General features: G+C 36.6%; 1 protein-coding gene across 1 annotated transcript in view; it reads right to left on the minus strand.

Annotated features, from left to right (window-relative positions):
* Positions 1–21564, minus strand: part of SPEF2 (sperm flagellar 2) — a 232225-nt gene that overhangs the window by 159213 nt on the left and 51448 nt on the right. The window contains exons 4-7 of the mRNA XM_043975070.1: positions 18109–18279; positions 15017–15157; positions 12896–12960; positions 7072–7252 (exon numbers count right to left, since the gene is read on the minus strand). Of these exons, the coding sequence (XP_043831005.1) occupies positions 7072–7252; positions 12896–12960; positions 15017–15157; positions 18109–18279 (558 nt within the window). The remainder of the gene's footprint in view (positions 1–7071; positions 7253–12895; positions 12961–15016; positions 15158–18108; positions 18280–21564) is intronic.

Here is a 21564-nt window from a genome sequence, read left to right on the forward strand (position 1 = left end):
TTCCAATGCTGAGGCTCAGCAAAATGTGGCCTAATTATTCTCACTGCAATACCTTTACTGGTGTTTCTTAAAAGGGTGATAAGGAACAGGGTTACTGTAGACGCTATTAACATTCCCCAAATTCTTTGAGATTATGGTATTCCTTCCTGATGCTTGGTGGGGGTAATTCAAGCCTTCAAACCAATCAAATTCACAGTATATTTTTTGCCATTGGCTAGTAAGCAGTAAATGAATTCTGTTATATTGGAAAATCATTATCTAGCAGCAGAGACATATACTGAATCATGAAAATTAGGCTCATTTTCAACCAACAGGCAGAGGTTTACAGAAAAACATACGATGCTCTAAACAAAAGTTAAAATCTAAAATTCAGTAGTGGTTTGTAATATTTTAATGGAATTTATTGACATAATTACATTTAGTTAGAAAACACATCATCAAAAATTTCACTATCAAGGTTCTGGCTACACATCATAGCAAAGAGAAGGTAGACTGTTAAAGATCTAAAAAGAGCTTCCAGAGTTTGGTCTCAGAATGTACACAAATCTTATGACATTTCCCTCACAACAACCCTGAGAGATAGGCACTATCATATTTAGAAAATAGAATCTGATGTTATATGGAAGAAGTGGCTCAAACCAGAGAATGTACATGAAAGTGATTTAAAATTTATGAAGCACTGTACGATTTTATATTGTACTAGACCCACAATTTGATTGGAGTAGAGAACTTTCAGGGAAACACTCCCTCTACCAATGGAAATTTGCATGCGCTCTGACATTTATGGTCTTAGAAAGTTACCTGGGAAATGGAGAGGTTAAATGATTACCTCAGGGTCACACAAACAGTATAGGTTAGAAGCAAGATTTGAACTCAGGTCCTGACCCCTAGGCCAGATCTCAAGCTACTCAGACACAGCAAAAGTTTTTATCAGTTAGATGTTTTTGTGTCTTTATAGCTGAGCCAGACCTCTTCCACTAATGCCAAAGATGTATATGTGTTGTAAAGAATTAATTGTGATTTGAGGTTTTTATGCCTCTGCACGCACTGGCCTGGGGCTCCACAAACCGCATGGTGCTCCACGCACTGGTTGTAGCCATTGCCAGGGCTCTGGCACCTCACATCATCACTACTTGCCGCCTACATGGGGCTGGCAAAATTATAATGATTGGAAACCTAGTGAGGGCAGTCATGTGACTGTCAGAGCGGCCATCCCATTGACTGGGACTGTGTGGGGGTGTTTCTAGGTTTGGGGGAGGAGAATTGGGCATTCTAGGTGGAAGCTGGAAAGCGACATGCGTTCTGCTGCGTATTTTCAACTGATTCCTGGGCAGTGGTATTTTTCAGGTATTATAATTTCCCTTTCCCCATTTTTATTTCCTTTCCCTTGATCCTACTGATCCTGTTTGTGTTGTTTTTTTTTTAAGTTCGTTCTTGTTAAAATAAATCTCGTTCTGTTTTGAGGGAGGCTGCCGGTCTCCTTCCTTGCCCCAATATTGTGGCGAGCTGCTTAGCTAGCACTCCCCAATTAAAAATTGGTCCCCATAGTGTGTATGGATATGTATATGTGTATGGATATATGGATACATACATGTATATAAAACATACCATGTATACATGTGCACATATGTATGTGCATGCATATATACAATGTATATGTATACACACGTGTTTTCTTATATATAGTTATCCTTTTGAAAAATACAGATATATATGTTTGTATATGTATATGCAAATATATACAATACATATTCACACATGCACATGTATACACACATATATGCTTTTCCAAAAGATGGTTATAGAAGGGATGGAGTTCCTTCTAAGGCATTTCAAAGATGTGTGGCAAAGGCAACAAAGGAAAAAAAAAGGCTATGATGGCAGTGGTATTGGTTTCAATGGAGGATATGAATCTCATTTCTTCCCCCTTAGCTTTTCAAGTTGTATCTACATAGAGAGATGCAGAGAGGTTCTCTGTAATTGTACAAGAAGAGTCCTCTAGGCAAGCAGGCATTAAACTGGCCCAAGAAGAGAGAGAAAGTAATCAAGAAGGAGGTGGAAAGACCATTTGATTGAGTCAGAAAACTTGGTTCAATTCCTTGCTTTATCATCTGCTAGCATTTGAAAGTTTCTTTATCTATTCATTTCTACTTCCTTGTTTTTTAAAATGAAAGAATTGAACTAAAAGACCTTGCAGTAGTCACTTCAGTGGGACAATATTCAACCCCAGCCCTGTCCTCATTCTATGTAGCTCCTGTCCATGTCCTCCCAACGACCCGACATGAGAGGCACCTACAATATGTTAGGGGGTGGGGTCTTCCTCTAGATCTCCCGATATTGCCAGGATATTAATGGAGCACTTAGCCTGTCATTCAGTTATCCCCCTGCTTGTTACTCAATCAAAACACCATATTTTTCAGTTATATGTAAGTCAGACGATATCTTCTACACTGCTTCTCTTGAACAATTCTTCATTTGCAGCCTACTGCCATTTATCATTCCCCTCTATGGTGCTTTTTGTTCATCTTTTAGAGACTGTGGTATTTGAGAGTTCCCAGCTATATAGTATCAGTGGAAGAATACTGATGTTATAAAGATAGGTCTTTATTTTTGAAAGAAGTTTAAAGTCATTAAAAGGATGATACAACTTCTCAAATATATAGGTCCCTACTCTCCCTGTCCTCTTGTTCAATCCTGTTGATTTGCAGTATTTGTCCAGAAGACATTTACTGATAGACCAGAATGATAGGCAACTGTCATTTTTCATCACCTTGGCTTTTCTAGTAAAGATAATCAGATCTAATTCTTTTGAGAGATTATGGATGTAAATTAGGAGGCTCTGTGATTCTCTGGAGTTTGACTCAGTCTTTACAATATTGTCCATCAACAGGACTACCTAAAGAATTCATCTTCCATTTGGTCTCTGTGCCAGACATTCTTCATGACAATTGCAAACACCCATGATAAGCAAAATGACTGTCTGCTTTATGTTTTGCTGTGGAAATCACTTTGAAAGCATTCTGTTCTCTTTTCATAGTATGAAAGTCTGAAAAGAATATATGAAAGGTATAAAAAGAAGGTATGAAAGAATCTGTATTAATATCATTCTCATAAAGATTTTAAAGAGATAGAAAAGTAGACATACTGGTAGTAGTTACTAGAATTTTTCTTGGTCATCTTTTTCAGTAAAAGTATCAAGGATACTTTCCTCAAAGCATTTGGTTTCTTCACCAACAGTCCTTAAACAACATAGAAACTAAGTTTCGGGGCAGCTAGGTGGTGCAGTGGATAGAGTACTGGCCCTGGAATCAGGAGTACCTAAGTTCAAATTCGGCCTCAGACACTTAACACTTACTAGCTGTGTGACCCTGGGCAAGTCACTTAACCCCAATTGCCTCACTAAAAAAAAAAAAAAAAGAAACTAAGTTTCATCCAGGACAAATCTATTCAGGTTTGTTCTACTTCATTTGCTCTCTTAATCTTTTTTTTTTCTTTAGTGTCATTTCTACTTTCTCAGGCAACACAGTGAGAATTATACTTTTAGACAGTAATCAAGTGGATTCCAAATTTGGTGGCTCCACTCTCATTGTTACAGAAAACTTAATGGATTGTTTTCATTTTTACCTTTTTGTTGTTTCCCAAATTTTATTGTGAAATAAATGTCCATAGGATTATCTGCCTTAATTGGATCTGTCAGGCTTTCCATACTCTCCCATCCTAAACCTATAGAGCATATTACTATTTTATAAAGTTGTATTGCTCCTCATCTTCTATCCTCCTTCTCTGTAAATTTTATAAATCAATTTATATTCTAAATTGGTGTTTGTCCTTGGCTGCCACATCTCTCTAGCAAGAGAATCAAGTGTTTGTTGCCGAAGGCCAAGTCCCAAGACCTTTTGGTCCCATTGTGATATCTAATTTACAATCATAGTTTTTAAAAACTGGTAAGAAGCTATGTCAATATTTGTTCTTGTATCAACTTCTATTTTGAGTTTCAATAATTTGTTTAAATATATTGGGACAGAAATAGCTCAACTGCCTTCATAGCTTCTTTCTCACTTTGATTTTTATCTTCTAATTTGGTTTTGATTTTTATCTTTGCTTTAAAAAGTCAGTTTCTGACTGTATCAATACCTATTTCCTGTCTGCTAGGACATAACTTAAATTCATTTTGGTTTGCCATGCCCAGAATTTTCCCCATTCTCTTCTTGAAGAAAGTATTTGTGATATATAGGCATATGGGTCTGAATATTCTGCAGTCACTAAGTCTTTGCCTTCCCTCATTTCACACTGTGAAACCATGTTTTCAAATATTTTTCTCTGTCCTCTCATATAGCCACTTACTCAGTGAAATTATTCAGGATTAAAGTATGTGTTAATTTAATTTGGAAGACATTATCAAACATTTAGTAGAGTCTTGATACCTGTCATGTCCTGAGACAGATGTTGATGCATAAGCCACAATTAGGGAGGCAGTGGGAAGGGAATAAGCACTTTTTAGTACCTATTACATACCAGGCTCTATGTTGAGCACTTTACAAATATCTCATTTAATCCTCACAACCCTGCAAAGGAAGTGCTTTTATTATTCCCATTACAATTAAGAAAACTGAGGCAAACAGAGACTTGCCCAGGGTCACACAGCTAGGAAGTATCTAAAACCAGATCTGAACTCAGATCCTCCTGATTCCAGGACCAGTAGTCTATCTAGTGGGTCACCCATCTGCTCTGAGAAAGAACACAATTTCATACTGTAAGATACACTGACTGCCACTTATGCCTTGTGTAACAGAAGTAAAGAGCAGTGAAGCAAATCACTTATCTGGGCCTTCATTTCCTTTTCTGTACAATGAAGGGAATTGTCTAGATGATCTCTCTAAGGTCCCCTCCATCTCTAAATCTGCAATCCCATGATCTTCCTTGCAATCTTTTTGCAAATTGTCACTGAGGATAGCTGACAATCGTCACCGTCAATTGTCACTGACACAAGGGCCGACTACAGACGTATCACCAGAATGATGCTACTTGTTGCCTATGTGCAGATGATGAAACCGAATCTAGCAACTTCTGCATTTCCAACTGCAAGGAGAACCTTGAAGTCCATCTTCCATTTAGTTTAAGATTGCTTTTGCCTTCTGTCTTCTTTTTTCATGAAAATATCAAGGTTGGCTTCATTTAATCCCTCTTATTGTATGTACACTGACTGGCCGTGGGACATAATCTCTTTTATTTATAGTAGCAGCAGGTAAGTGGATGTTTAGCAATGGTCTGGAAACTGGGAGATTATTAATGCCCTCTGTTCTCTTTTCTACTAGTCTACCATGGTCACTATAAAAATGCAAGGGTGAGCGTAGTGAGGGGAGGTGCAGAGGACTAAAGACCACTATGGATTTTTTGTTTGTTTGTTTCATGAGTTGCTATGGCCAAAAAAATTCTTCATCAATTGGAGGGATGAATTGTTCCTTCATATTCAGCTAGTCTAGCCTCAAGAATCAAAATATTCTTTCCCCAGAAATATATCAGGAGCCTTCTGGCAGCTTCTACCTTCGTGGTTGCCATCTGTAAAGGCTAAAATTCTAGCTAGTCTGTCTAAAATATCTAATGAGCAGTCACCAATAAATTATAAGCTTTAGCAAGAGTTAGACTCTTAAGCATTTATTAAGGAGAATAAGAATATGGTGAAGAGAGAGAAAGGCCTAGCTTCATCTATCTATTAAAGGGAGAGAGCATTCCTAGCTCCACTCTCCGCCAGAGTCCACACAAAAGAGTGCAGGTCAGAGCACCAGCCTCCCCCTTCTTCCTCCCACTTCCTGACGCCAAAGAAAAGACGCATGGTCTTGCCCTCAGAGACATTCTCCTCATGGTGGAGTTTTCCTACAGTAAGTCTCCAGCAGGTGGCGTCATTCCAATCGTTACATCATCATGGTAGAAGCTGCCAGAGCTTGAAATTTTTCTGTTCTAGCTTTAGAGGAATGGAGACATCTCTATTGTCAACAGTAGGTGTTCAAGATGATAATTTGCAAAAAAAAATGCAGGAAGATCATGTGATCATAGATTTTACCTCCATGCTACAAGGAAGAATGAGAAATGAACTTTGGTGTATGTATATGTGTATATGTATGAATATATGTACACATACACACATATCCATATATACACATCCATATATAATTCTATATCAATCTATAATTAAAGATAAAATTATAGAAAATGAATCTACACTAAAGTGATGTTGCACTATATCTTGAAGATAATATTGCTAGACTATATGCTAGTGAAGTCAAGTTCTGGAGGGTTCTCTAAAAGCCAGAAAAGCTTCCTTCACAAACCTGGTAAAGACCAACAAAAGAAAGGATAGAGAGGTACATTACCAGAAAGATGGCCACAGCCCCACATGATAATCAACACCTCTACTAGGTATGGAAAGATTATAATTTGGGTCATGGTCTGAAATGCCTACAGCAATATAATTAACAAATTATCATTTTAATAGTTAATGAAATTTTAAATGAGTATTTGCTTTAAAATTATTATTGTTGATTTTCTAGCTGTATGAGCTAAAATTAAAAAAAATACTATCACATATACTAAGAAAGGACTAAGTCTTACAGAAAGATGCACTTTTTAACTAAAAGGACCAGTGGTGATGGACAATATGTTCAATTTTGATATATAGTATGAATTCAGATTGGCTAGGTAGGTGCAAGACAATTAAATAATTTAAAAATAAAATTTATCTTCAAGCTTTAAACATACATGCTGGTTTTACTAACAATTTAGGAAATTATATGCTTTTCTATATTGTTTAAAAAGAAGCTTTTCCTATCTACCTTTATAATAAATGAATTTTATGGATTTTTAAAAAAATCTTATAAACAGTTTACATAGGTTCTCTTTCACCAAAGAGATCTGGTCTTATGTACAGATCATAAACTACTTCAAAATATTAAGTAAGAACACTGAAAAAAAGACTTCAAGTTTATAAAGTAAATAAAAGTACTTTAAAGTTTAAAAAATCTCCAGGGTTTACAATTTTATGTTATTATGGAACCAAAGCTTATATAATCTTACCTCCTGTGCTTCATGGGCTATTAACTGATCCATTAGTAATTTCCTGCGTCTTTTCTCCCTTTGTTCCCGGGCTAAGGTGTCTTCCTCTAGGCGTTTTTGAATTTTTTTAATGTACTCTTCATCTGAATAAGTGCTTAACAAGTCAGCAGTTGTCTGGGCTGCAGTAGGAACTTTTGATCCACTAGGGAGAATAATTTTTACAAAAGAGATAACATCATCATTTGTATATTTCTACTTATGGGGAAATGCTATGAGAATTTAGTAGATGATTTTGGGGGGAGGGGTTAATACTTGATTTATTTTGGAACACACTCAACCAAATAGTAGAAGCTCCGTGCCATGAGTACATGATACCGCTGTCTCAATGTCTTAGTTCTGACCTTTATTTCTGAACCTCCCCTTCTTTTTGGCTCTCCCATGATTATATTGTCTAACTCACTACAACTTCCTTCTCTCCTGTCTCATTACTCTTACTGTTTCTGTTCTGTTACTCTTTAATTTCCCCTACTCTTCCCCTCTGGATAGGCTATTTGTCCCATTAATGGAGTAGTAGGATTCAGACTATTTACAACTCAGGACTTACAGTTGTACTGCCTCTTCAAAAGTAAAGCAAGTGAATTTTTTTCATGATATCAAGTGCTAGATGTGATTTGGTGCTAGAAGGCAGCCAGGTGGTATACTGGATTAGAGGACCAGATCTAGAGTCAGGAACACCTGGGTTCAAATTCTATCTCAGGTCCTTACTAGCTTTATGACCCTAGGAAAGTCACTTAACCTCTGCCAGTCTCAGTTTCCTTATCTGTAAAATGGGGATAATAACAGCACCTACCTCACAGGCTTGTTATGAGAGTCGAATGAAGTAATATATGTAATAAAAAACTTTCAAGTGATTTATAAATATTGCCCATTGGGATTGGGGAGGGAGAGAGCACAGCTATTCCTTCTCCACCTTTGGATGCAAAACTTAATTTGATGGCAATTACATAGACTATATAATCTGTAACAGTACAATTGTTCCTTGATATCTCAAAGATCCAGGCAACAAAATAAGCCTCATTCAGCATGCCACCCACTCCCAGAGTAGGCTCTGTTTAATCTCTCTTCAAAGTCCTCTAAAACAAAATGAAGTGTTCTCAGGTCCTCAGCCTACTTCTCGCAGTAAATAGCAGATAGAGATACAAATACATAACTTGTGGTGGGTCATTTAGAGGTTTGGAATAGAATTTCCTACTTTATACAAAAAGTCAAAGATATATTGGCAGGTTGTACAACAGGAAAAAAATCACAATTTTTACCATAGCTTTTGAATAACTGCGGGCAATCCAACAAGCATTTATTAAGTACTTGATATATGTAAGGGAGGGCAGCAGCTAGGTGCCACAGTGGATAGAGTGCTGGGCCTGAGGTCAGGAAGACTCATCTCTCCCCAACTTCAAATCTGGGCTCAGACACTTACTAGCTGTATGACCCTGGGCAAATCACTTAACCTCAATTGCCTTGAACATTCAGGGCCAGATCTTGTCACTGGACCCAGATGGCTCTGGAGAAGAGTGTGAGGCTGGTGAATTTGCACAGTCCTACCTCACTTAAATCCAATTCAGTGCAAGTCATAACATTACTTCCCCAATTTCATGGTCCTCTTTGAGAAGAAAGACAAACAACAAAAATAACAGTAACAACAACTACTCATCTGTAAAATTAGCTGGAGAAGGAAATTGCAAACTATTCCTATATCTTTGCCAACAAAACCAAAATGGGGTCACAAAAAGAGTCAGACATGACTGAAAAAATGAAACATCATCATATATGTAAGGCACTGTGCCCTCAAGTAGTTTACATGATGTTAAATAAAGAAAAATTCTTCTTAATTAGTACAACCTATAACAGAAAACATATTTTTAAAAGAATGCTTTTCATGGTATTTCCAGAGGAACTTTTAAAAAACATAGTCATTTTTTTCCTTATATGTACTAATGATTGGTATAGCTTTACTGACAGACTATGGCTCATGAGCAGTTTCTAAGTGATTTGAAAAAGTTCACTAAATTTGCTGAACCATACAAAATAGCATGAGATAGGGAAATATGTATTTATTTTGCAAGCAAAGGTTCAAAACAGTCAGAGTGCTATATTTTTCCAAACAGCAGCTGGGAGGCTTTCTAAAAATTTTCAATATTGTTCTATCTATTTCAAATCAACAAGGTTTTATCAAGTGTCTACTCTGTCCATGACACTGTGCTTGGTGCTGGGAATTCAATGCTTTAAAAACAAAAACATATAGTTTTAGGACTAGCCCTTAAGGAGTTTATCCCTTGACTAAATGATTTATTCATCTCTGGCTTGTCCAAAGATATGAGGCATACTGGATAGAGTTGCAGGTGGATTTAGGGCTTTTTTTTCTTCACAAAATGGGCCCCTAGATCCATTCTGGGAATTTCCAGTCAGGGGCCTCAAGGTAGATGAGGAGCCTCAGATACAACCTCAACGAATGAGTACAAGGTTGGGGAGGGATGGGCCTGAGGTTCTGTGTGTTGGGGGAGGGAGAAGAATGAATCCCAACCTATAGTTGGTTCACTAGAACGAAGGAGGGGAGACAAGGAGAGCTTTCCCACTCACTCCCTCAGCTCAAGTTGCTCAATGAAGTCATGGGAACTAGGACAGTTAAGGGGCCAAGAGTTTGGATTAGGGGAGGTCCTGGCCCAGTCCTATCTGCACCAAACACTGACTTTCCCACATACCTGCCAACAGCTACAGGAGGAGCTGAGTTTTCAAAACCTGTCAACTTTCTGTATTCATTTTTAGGATAAAAGTATAAGTTTAAGGCCAATAAGGGAAAAAGACATCTCCCCCTTGAACTACAGCACTGTATCCCAACCTCCTGGAAATATATCTTACACTTCCCCTTCACAGATCTTCTAGCAACGTGGTGACCTCAGGGAAAGATGGGATTCTCTGGTGTCATTCTGATTTGTCTCTGACAGATTCACTTAGTATTATGATGGAAGAAGAAGTGACTACACCCTTCTCTCTCCCAGCCAGAGAACAAGTGTTTCCAGGCTATCTCACATCATCTTTGTGACCACAGCCAATGAAGGACCTGTCAATGCTACAAACATCACCCCATCTGTAGTTGGCTTCCAGGGATCTCCCTCCATGGGTCAATGGTGAGGGAAGCCTCCAAGTCTGGCCTTATTCCCTTCCATAAAATCAACACCTCCAATGATCTTGGGGAGCCATATTGGCTGCTCAGGCTCTCGACCACAGGGGAGCCCACAAGGCAGGGGTGGCTAGAGAAAAGCATCCTCCGACTTGTGAGAAAGAAGGAAGTGATGCAAGGGAGTTCAGAGAATGTAAAATCATCATGGGGTAAATAGTGAGGAAAGCAGAATCAAATTGGAGTAAGAGGAAGGACTTCAGATGAGGAAAAATGTAGGATCATAGCTTTAGGATAAATGGGACCCCAAAGGCCATCTGGTTCAGCCTCGTTATTTTACAAGTGAGGGGCCTGAGGCCTAGGGACGTGAAGTGACTTGTCAGACTGGAGAGCCAGTGCTCTTTCCACTGAGCCAGTCTCCATCCATCATCCCACTTCCTTCCTTATTCCCTGGGAGGCCCTATCTCTCACCAGCTGATGAATCACTGAGGACATCCTGCCCAAGACCAAAAGCCCTGATTAGGGAGAATATATATCCTTAATTTTTTTCATAGGGGCCAAGTGTCCTCAAGGGAGATGGACCTGACCTCCGCATCAATGAAAGCCTCCTACCTTTTCTCCTGAGACCTCATTAACTGTGGTTATACCGTGGTTAATATCATCTTGATGCTGTTGGATGACCAAACTCTAGGAGAGTTGGTCCATTATCTGCTGTTGTTTGTCCTTTGTTACTGAAGAGAGCCATGACATCAGGGAGGCAATTCATGACTGGCAATGAATTGGATTTAAGTGAGGAAGAGTTGTGCCAAGTCACCAGCCTCACTCTCCTCTACAGACATCAGGCAAGATATACATCAGGACAACTGGAGATGGCCCCAGATGTTTGAGGCAATCAGACTGACTTGCCCAGGGTCACACAGCTAGTACATGTCAAGTGTTTGAGGCTGGTTTTGAACTCAGGTCCTCCTGAATCCAGGGCCAGTGCTCTATCCACTGCGCCACTTAGCTGCCCAAGGCCATTATCTAATGACACTAATGGAGAGGGCCTTATCATAGAGCCAGGAGAGCCCTCATTTGATCCTCATAAGCACCCTGGGATATAGGTGCTATTTTTCCTGCCCATTTCACAGTTGAGGAAACTGAACCAAATAGAAGACTTGAACAAGGTAGGTAACATGGCTAGTAAGTATTTGAGACCAAATTTGAACTCAGGTTCAAACTCCTGATTCTAGGCCTCTTTTCACTGCACCACCTGGTTTCCTCTATTTTTAAAAATGTTATTTAAATAGTTAAATTTCTTCTTTTGTTAATGAATACTTTACATTTTATAAATATTCATTTCTCCTCTCTAAATTATCAGGTTTGTTAGCATATAATTGGGCAAAATAGTTTCTAATAATTCCCTTAATTTCCTCTTCAAAATATTGTTGAGTTATCTTTTTGATATGATCGATTTGGTTTTCTCTTTTGAAATAATAATAGTTGTTTATATGATTAGATTTTCTTAAAATCAGCTCTTCATTTTATTTATAAATTCAATGGTCTTTTTGCTTTCAATTGAATTTATTCTTTAATTATCATAATTTCCACCTTGTTATCTAGGCAGGGTTTTTTATTTTTGTTTAAGATTCTTTTTTAAAAATTTCATGCAATTTTATTGATTTGTTCTTTTGCTCATGAAATAATTTAGAGAAATTTTTACCTCAGAACTGCTTTAGTTGTATCCTCTAAGTTTTGTTCTATTTCATTATTGTTATCTTCTTTGATTAAATTTTTTTATGTTTTTCTAATGTGTTCTTTGATCCTCTAGGTCTCTGAAATTGTGAACTGGCTGTATTCTAAGAGGCATTCTCAGTTCCCCTCTCTTTCCTGCTAATGTCTCCTTCATATTGTTAGCTAGACTCACCTTTATGCCTTGGTCCTCTTCTCCAAATCCTGAAGCAGAGTTCCCTGCCTCCTACAGGGTAGAATCCAAACCCTTACATGGCTTTGAAGGTCCTCCATATACTAGCATTACCTTATCTTTTAGCCTTATTATACTACTCTCCACTCACTGTTCATGGCAAGCAAGTAAATTATACTGGTATTCAAACACAATCAGCACTTTTTATCCTGTGCACCTTTGTTCACAAAGCCTATAATATCCCAATTCTCCTTCATCTGGTGAGCTACTACCATCCTTCAAGATTCAATTAAAATACTATTTCCACAGTCTTATTAATGTCCCACCCACAATGTTATCAGTCTTTTACCCTTTTAATCTCACAAGGCAATTTACTTTATATTCTTCTACTTCACTTATGATGCGCCATTATGTATTATAATTTATGGGACATATTCCTAGGGATGTGTGGGTAAATGTTGAGCAACTAGATCTCTTGGGAAAAAAAATTTACTTATAACACATTTTTAAAGTTTAATTTGCATTATTAACATTTTCTCCACCACTTTCCTAAGTCTAGACAGACAACAAAAAAATAAATCACGCCCTGACTTGCATTTGCTGATTTCCAAACAGAAATGCTTAGGACTCAAAATGTAATACTCAGCTTCTGTGAGCTGGTTTAAGTGTAACCCTGGTTTTTCCTCCATTAGAACATCAGTTTCCATGAGATATGCACACTTTTACAGCAGAATAGAGTTTCATCATTAAGTTAGTTCAAATCTTACCTGTCTTTGGCTTCAATCTCCTTTTTTATTAGCATTTCAAACTTCTTTATTTCATTAACCACATCCTAAAGAAAACATTCTGTCAGTTAATACCCATCCAAAAAAGCAAAGGCACTTAATGCCCATATTAGAATTTATAAAGACATATCCAGGGGGGTGACTAGGTGGCACAGTGGATATAGCACCAGCCCTGGATTCAGGAGTACCTGAGTTCAAATTTGGCCTCAGACACTTGACACTTACTAGCTGTGTGACCCTGGGCAAGTCACTTAACCCTCATTGCCCTGCCCCCCCCCCAAACAAAAACAAAAACAAAAAAAACAAAATAAAAAAAACCAGTCATATCCACATTAGGCAATAGTTAGACCTCATTAATTATGGTCAAGGCCAGTTTGAATTGGTGAAAAGAGTGAATTACAGAATTTTTAAAAAAAGAAATAACGTTTTCTTATTTTTAGTAACCTCAATGTTGCCTAAGAGGTAGGAGAACTGTCATATTCAATATTACCTATACACCATCCAGATAAAAATTCTACCCATGATAGTGACACACAGAACATTTTAACAAAGGACCTGACGTAATTATGCTAATTATGTGTTTCTGAGTTAGAACAACCAGTTTAATATAAACATATACTTCTTTTTTGTCCTTTTAAACATTCTTCTGAAACCTCATTTGTACTATTTCTTTGAAATAAGTACTTAATGAGGTTTTACCACATACGTGAAAAAAAGAAACTGAACTTTGCATTGAAATCACATCTGAAAAAAAACTGCCTTCCTAAGTATGAGTGATATTTATAACATTACAAAATTCAAAGGGAAATTTCATGATAGTATGTCAGTGTACTACACCTTTATGTAACAAGAACATTTGCTTAACAAGTTACTATGTGTAATAATAATAGTAATAAACCATAATATTTACATAACATCCACTATGTTCCAGGCAATGTGCTAAGTGCTTTAAAAAAACTATTTCATTTGATCTTTACAACCACCTGGATATATGTTATTATCCTCATTTTATAGGTGAAGAAATTGAGGCAAACAGAGATGAAATGATTTGCCAGGGTCATACAGCTAGTAAGTATCTGAGGCTGGATGTGAACTCAGATCTTCCTGACTCCAGGCCTCTGTCTACTGAGCTACCTAACTGTCCCATGTGGTATTTGAAGACCAGTAAATTGTATCAAAAGTAGGTTCAATTCCTCTAATCCAAATGGAATTAGATTATATTTGGAAAACCATTCTCTGTATCCTCCAAAACTTTAATGTAGAAACCTGAATCTGTCCTGGCTATCTCTATATCTCTCTCTCTCTATCATCTTTAGCTCTAGCTCTATCATCTCTATCTCTATCTTTTGCTCAAGGTTTTAGACAAGAAAAATCATAACTTTAATAGGGCAGGAGAGAGACAAAGGGCAGCTAGGGGTACTGTGGATAGAGGGTATAGTCTGGAGTCAGAAGACCTGAGCTCAAATCTGGCCTCAGACACTAGCTATGTGACCCTGGGCAAGTCACTTAACCCTGTTAGTCAGTTTCCTCATTTGTAAAATGAACTGAAGAAGGAAATGGCAAACCATTTTAGTATCTCTGCCAAGAAAACCCCAAACAGCGTCACAGTCAGACACAACTGAAACAACTCATGAAAAACAAAAAGGAGTTATGAACCATTTCAAATGCATTAGCTCATTTGAGTTTGACTGCAATACTATAAGTCATACATATTTTATTGCCTTTATTTTTTTGGGTAAGGACACTGAAGCTCCGAAATGTTACCTCCACTACATAATACAGGCAGAGACAGAAATGTCATTTGACTTTTCTGGGCCTCAGTTTCTTCAACTATAAACCATGTGGGTTAGAAAAAAATGAATGATTTGGTTCCTTTAAGCTTTATGATTCTTTGGTTTACTAAGAACATCAGAATAAAGTAGGTTAGATTTGCATAATAATTGTTGCTGGGGACAAAAAAGCATGGGAGAAAGAAAAATTGGGGGATTATATAATATTCACAATAATTTAAACCACTAAACATTAAGTTACATTATCCTTTTAAAACTCTACTCTTAAGCAATGAGATAGGAAATTATTTTTAAAAAAAAGATGATCACTAACCTCTGCCTCTTTTTTCTTCATCAACATTTTGTGTCTTTCAATAGCTTTCAAAGTACGGTTTGGTAACACTTTGGGAATCTGTAAAATGGCTGCCTGAATTCTAGCCATCATTTCATGTTGCCGTCTTCTGCCCAAGCGATGCTGTATATTTACACATAAAGTTAATTCTGTTTGTCAGTTCTTCAGATCAACAACATTCTATTTAAAATTCATCCACCGAAAATTTCATAGCACTGATCAAAGATACTGATGTTCTTTGTACAAATAATGAATATTGTAAAACTTCTAGCTTATATAATCTGACAAGTTTTCAAGAAGCAATATATTAGCAACAAGTAAACTAGGCTTGCCAAACTAGTATCCTCTCTCTCTGTGATACCTTGTGAAAGCTGTGTTTGGGTTGTCCTGACAACCCCTTGAAGGATAGGGGAGATGGAGTTCCCAGTTCATCAGCTGATGGGGAAGTGATTACATACTGTCATCTTTGTGGTATACTGGCAGAAAAAATACATCTATCAGAGAGATGGAAATTTATTTGAATATTCTGGAAGACTCCAGCTGAATCTGGGTCAATTAATAAGCCTACCAACAATACAACAATATTTGAACAATGAATTCCAGAGTTTATTTCAAACTCTGAATTATTAGTGGCCATCATTTCTTATATACAAGAAATAATTATTTTGTGAAAAGTTGAATCAGTAGGGAATAGTTAAGAGGAAAAATATGCTTATTAAAATGAGCATTAAAGGGTATTTTTAAAAACTTAAGCTAAGGTACTCTTCTGATAATAATCCTAATAGATAATAACTGATAATAATCTTAATAGAATGCCCTAGATTCTTTAAAATTAATCTAAAATATAAAAGATGATTCAAATTATTATTGTTTCTTCAGATAATTAAGACCAAATTATTAGGCAAATGATGAGATTTTAAATAACATTAAAATTCAGTTTAATAGAAATGGGCAAGTTTGAGGGAATGGTGTTTTTTTCGGGGGCAAAAAACAGTTCCATATTGGACAGGTTGACAGGTTGAATTTGAGATGCCTATTGGTTTTCTAGGAGAAATCCAAGAGACTGGTGACAACAGGAGACTTGGGTTCAGAAAAGATATAGACTGGAAAAACAGATGTGGGAGTCATCTTGGTAGAAATGATATGTCCATGAAAGCAGATGAGAAAGGATAAAATAGAAAGGGAGATAGGACATGGGACAGAGGCCTAATGATATAGCTACATTAAGGGGGTGGGAAATAGATGATGATCTAGCAAAAGTTATAGAGAAAAATTGGACAGACAAGAAGAAAATTAACAGAGAGAAGTGTGATGAAAGCCAAGGAGGGAAAGACTATTCCAGAATAGAAGGCAGCCAACAGAATCCAAAGCTATAGAGAATTCAAGAAGGATTATGACAAAGAAAAGATCACTGGATTTAATAACTTAGTGGTCCATTGTAACCTTAAAGATAGCAGTTTCAGTAGTGATGAGGTTGGAACCAGATGGCAAAAAATTGAGTGAGAAGTGAGAAAATGGAAGCAAGTGTGTATATAAACAACTCTTTCTAAGGGTCATCCAAAAAGTTAGTAATCCATTTCCTAAACTAATAATTAAAAAAGTTTATTTTTCTGCCATTTCTACATGGCTATGTATTTTGGCATTTAGTAGATTTATAATATCTGAAATGAACCATGAAAATTCATGTCTTTTTTTCAGAAAAATGAGGATTTAGAAAATAAGAGTACTCATGTATCTATAGCTATATATTCCACTATAAGTTGCTATCTTTTAAAACAATATTCTTTTCCTCACGGGAAAAACATGAACCTTATTTTATTACATTTGCTTTGACTTACAAAAAAATTATGTTTTAAAAAATTACTTAGTGTTCTTGTTCTCTTTCCCTCTTCCTCTCTCCCTCTTTCCCTCCCTCGCTCCCCTCCCCCTTTCCCCATCTCTTTCTCTCTCTCCCCCCTCCCCCAGGACCTTTCCCTGGGGATTTCTGGTTTTAAATTTGGTACTAAAACATTCCATTGGCAGTCTCTTTTAATTCAATTATTTAGTACCATCTCAGTACAGAACTGTACCCATGCTGCAATGCAAGCAATACTCTGACAAATGCTCAGTTCCTTCTTAAAACAGAAGCATCTGCTGAAATAGTGTGCTGTTGGGGAACCCAATTCTCTGCTCTCTTTGTATTATTTGAATCACAAATTTTTCTAGTTTTATTCAGCTCTATTTTTTTTCCTTTGAGGATGGTCATTAAATCATTCCTTATCCATATATCTATTAATTCATGAAACCACATATAGGTAATTGGTGTTAGTTTCTTAGCATTATGAGCACAAGAATAAAAAATGAAAAACAGATTTATAGTGCAAGAGGAACAGGAACTATAATTTCATGCCTATAGTATAGACCACCCATGTGCTCAGCATCTTGAAATTCCCCCAAAAGTCTTCATTTATTTCATATACCATTTTCCTATTCAATTCTAAAAAGGTACATGAATTCATTCAAGATCTTTTAAAGAAATTTTAGGTCTGCCAGATGGGTAGTCAAAGCAAGGTGGTAAAGGATGGCAAGAGGCAGTTTCTAAGGAGTATAAAGGGAATCTAGAAGAATAGACTATGGGGTGGAGAGAGGAAGGCAAAAGCAAGCAAAGCTACTACTGTAAGAAGAATGCACAAAAGCATGAGAAGGTGCCCTAAACAGGAACAGATCCAAACAGACCTTGCCATGTTTTCTATCTCTCAGTCACAGTCTTCACTGGCCTTTTTTTTTTTTTTTTTTTTTTTGTAATGATGGCAAGGCCTACCCTTCTGTGAATGGTGGCTACTATCAGGATCACAGTGGCAGGTTCTGTCAAGATATGCAGGAGGAATTCTACTTACCCCTCCAGAAAACAACAGTGCTTAGAAATGATTTCTAGAAGCACTGAGATGACATATGATAGGCGTGTGGGAAATTTAGCTTTCTATGTCAGTGCTCATATCAAGTACACTATACGCAGGAAATTACAGTTGGCACCATATGCGATATCTTTGGCCTACTGCATCAAACTTTTTCTAAAAAATACTGTTTTATATAACCTTTTCCAGATCTTGTATTCTTTGTTCTTCCTTTAACTTTTGAATTTTTTGGATATTTTCAAAATGCACACGATTAATTTTTTCTTCCATCTGTTTAAACTTTGCTTGAAACTTTTCTGAAACCCGTTTTAGATTCAAATCAGTTTGCCGAGGCACCAGGTTCTTAAGTCTCTAAATAAAGAAAGCATTTCCAAAGATGCTGGGATTAGAAACTAATGGGCTTATTTGTCTTTTTAATCATAATTTCACAACAAAAGTAAAAAAAAAGGCATCCAATAATCTGAACTGTTTTTAAAAATAAGTTTAACTACCATGTTAGTTACAAAAATATGTCTGACAATGTTAGTCAAAGGAAAATGCAGAAAACTTGGAATAAAACTAAAGAGAAAACACTTGCATTCTCATAGAACAATCTATTTGCACTTATAGCTAAACAATTTACCCTAGGTTTGACCTTTTTAAAAAAAAATTGAAAATAACAGTTTTATTTGAATAATTATCACTTGAAAAAAGTTGAAAAATAACAAATTCTCCCTTACTTAATTTACAACTTACTTAAATAATTCTCTAGTAACTAGGAAAGACATGATTGCACATTAGCATCTTGAGGTCACTAGGTTATTGGTATATGCATTGCAATGTAACTTATCTGCCTAGAAACACAGATGGTGTGTCAATGATGCCACGGAAGGATCTGAGATTTGGAAGGACACTTAGAAATCCCCTCAGTCAACATGCCTTAATGTGGCCAAGGCAATATGACTCAAGTAGCAGAGTCAATGCTTTTGCTTCTTGATTCTCTTGATGCAATGAACCCTCCCTGATGCCATACTGACACCTCTCCAAGGAGTCTGACTGGATATGTTTAACATCTGTAACAGAAGATCTATATCTGAATATGTGATTTAAACCTTCCAAAAAAGCTTTCTTGGGACTATATGCTTATTCCAATGAAACAATGAGCTCTTAAAGGGCAGGGATCTAAGCTAAAAGTTTCATCTCCCCCAGCACCTAATACAGTGCTGTGCACATAGAAGGCACTTAATAGCTATTTGTTGAATGAATGAATGAGACTGCTTTTAGCTAAGATGTTTTTGAATTTTATAACTTGTTTGTATATGTATATATATATATACATATATATGTTATCTCACTCATTAGATTGTAGCTTGTTTGTGTGTATGTGTATATACGTATGTATGTATATATGTGCATATATACAAACACACACATATATACATATACACACATATATATGTATATATGTGTGTGTATATATATACACATATACACACACACACACACACACACACACACACACATATATATATATATATATATAAATGTATGTTTTGAATTTTACTCATTAAACTGTGAGCTCCTTGAGGTCAGGGATTGCCTTTTGCCCCTTTTTATGTCCTTAGCATTTAGGATAGTATCTATCACATAAGAGGCACTTCATGTTTATTAACTGATCTTCATTGGTGTCAGTTAAGTTATGGTGTAATGAAGGTGCATTTGATTTTTAAAAAAATATCGATAAACTATTTCAAACCCCATTTTATTATGTAGGCAATACTTTAACAGTTTTATTTAGTTATATTTAAAGAAAGGCTGTTTTTTTTCTTTGTACATTGCTTGTAACATTTAAAAAAGCGATTTCTAGAAACAAATCCCAAACATTTTTTAAGCAATTGTGATAAATATAAAAAGTATATAGCTTAAAAAAATAAAAATTATATAGCTTCTCATGGTGACTAATATTGTAGAAAGAATCTTTTGGCCATTTAACTTCTGGGATAGTTATTTAAAATTATTTTCTTACTTAATAGTCATATCTTTTATACTAAATAAGATCAGAAAGGCTGCATCTTTTATTAACTATTCATACCACTTTGCTTTTGAGTCTTGACTGTGATCACGGTCCATTAAGATGGGCCTGACAATAGAAGTATTTCTGTGTTCATGAAGTTTTCAGGTATGGACCATGGTGAACTGCTACAGCCAAGCAGGGGTCTGAATAACTATTACATTTTCCCATGTTATTGAATGATTCTTATTTTCTGTTTGGACTATTATATTAGGAAAATGCTACATTCAGAAAATTTAATGCACATTGCTTACTATAAGGAAATTTCTTAGGGTAGATCAAAATTTCTTTTTTCTTTTATAATTTGCCAATGAAATTATAGGTCTAGTCCCTAACCCATCACAAATTAGGGACCTGCCACATGGAAGACATTGTGCAAAGAATTAGAGGAAATACAAACACAACTAGTATGTGCTTCCTCCTGTTAGGACTTGCAGTCTAGACTTACAAATAGAAATACAAAAAATACGTCTGAAAGATTATCTAACAATGTATGGCAGTATATCAAAATGCCTGAAGCATATTCCAGAGAATACACTACACTGGAGTTTAGAAATGGGCTCAGCTTCATGGAGGAGGCAAAGCTTCAGCTAAACCTTGAAGAAGGAGTATAAGTAGCCAAAAAGTAAGCTGGAAAGAGAGTGGCTCATTCCAAGTGGGGGAATGTCATGAGCAAACCCGGAGAGTAGGAATGTGTAAAGTATATTCAGGGAAAAAAGAAAAGATCAACTTAGCTGTAGCTAAATTTGGGTAGGAACATTAGTACATAAAACCCAAAAAGGGAAGTTGAGACCAGCTTGTAAAAGACATTGGATGAAGTTTAGTATAGGATAATTAGTGCTCAATTTAGGGGCAGAGGACCTATATTTAAATCTCAGCTGTGTCATATTTACTGCCTCTGGTGAATTATTCAACAACCCTGGCCCTCGGATTTTTTTTTTCATCTTTACCAATAGTAGATGGTACTAGATGAGCTCTAAGGTGTACTAAGCTCTAAATGATAAAGTCACAGGATCTTATGAATGCCACATTAAATAGCTTGGGTTTGGTCTGAAAGGGGGTGGGATAGATCGAAAGTGAGGTGAGATAATGAAAGTAATATTATTGGAAGATTTTGTTGCAACAATGTACAGTAGGGTTGGAGGGAAGAGGGACTGGAGGCATGAAGTGATAAAAGGCCTGACCTAGGGTGATGTCAGTGGCAATGGCAAAGGAAGGGAAAGCCATGAGATACATTAGCAGTGAAGGATCAAATGTAGCATAATGGAAAAAACAGAGGGCTAGTAGTCAGCGGACCTCAGTTTGAGTTCTGGGCTCTACTGTTTACTTGCGGGGTGATCTTGGACAAGTCACTTCAACTCTTGGCTTCATTTTCCTTGTTTGTCAAATGAGAGAAATGCAACAGATTATATGTAAGGTCGCTTCCAGCTCTAATACTGTATGATCCTTAACTGAGGTCATAAATGGCACTCATATCCTTGTGTGTATGTGACAGACAGTGACAGAAAGAGAAACAGAATAAGACAGACAGAGAAAGAAGGAAGGAAGGAGGGAGGGAGGGAGGGAAGAAAAAAGGGAGTGAGGAA

Source organism: Dromiciops gliroides, chromosome 1, assembly GCF_019393635.1.
Source record: "Dromiciops gliroides isolate mDroGli1 chromosome 1, mDroGli1.pri, whole genome shotgun sequence".
Classification (NCBI taxonomy): Eukaryota; Metazoa; Chordata; class Mammalia; order Microbiotheria; family Microbiotheriidae; genus Dromiciops; species Dromiciops gliroides.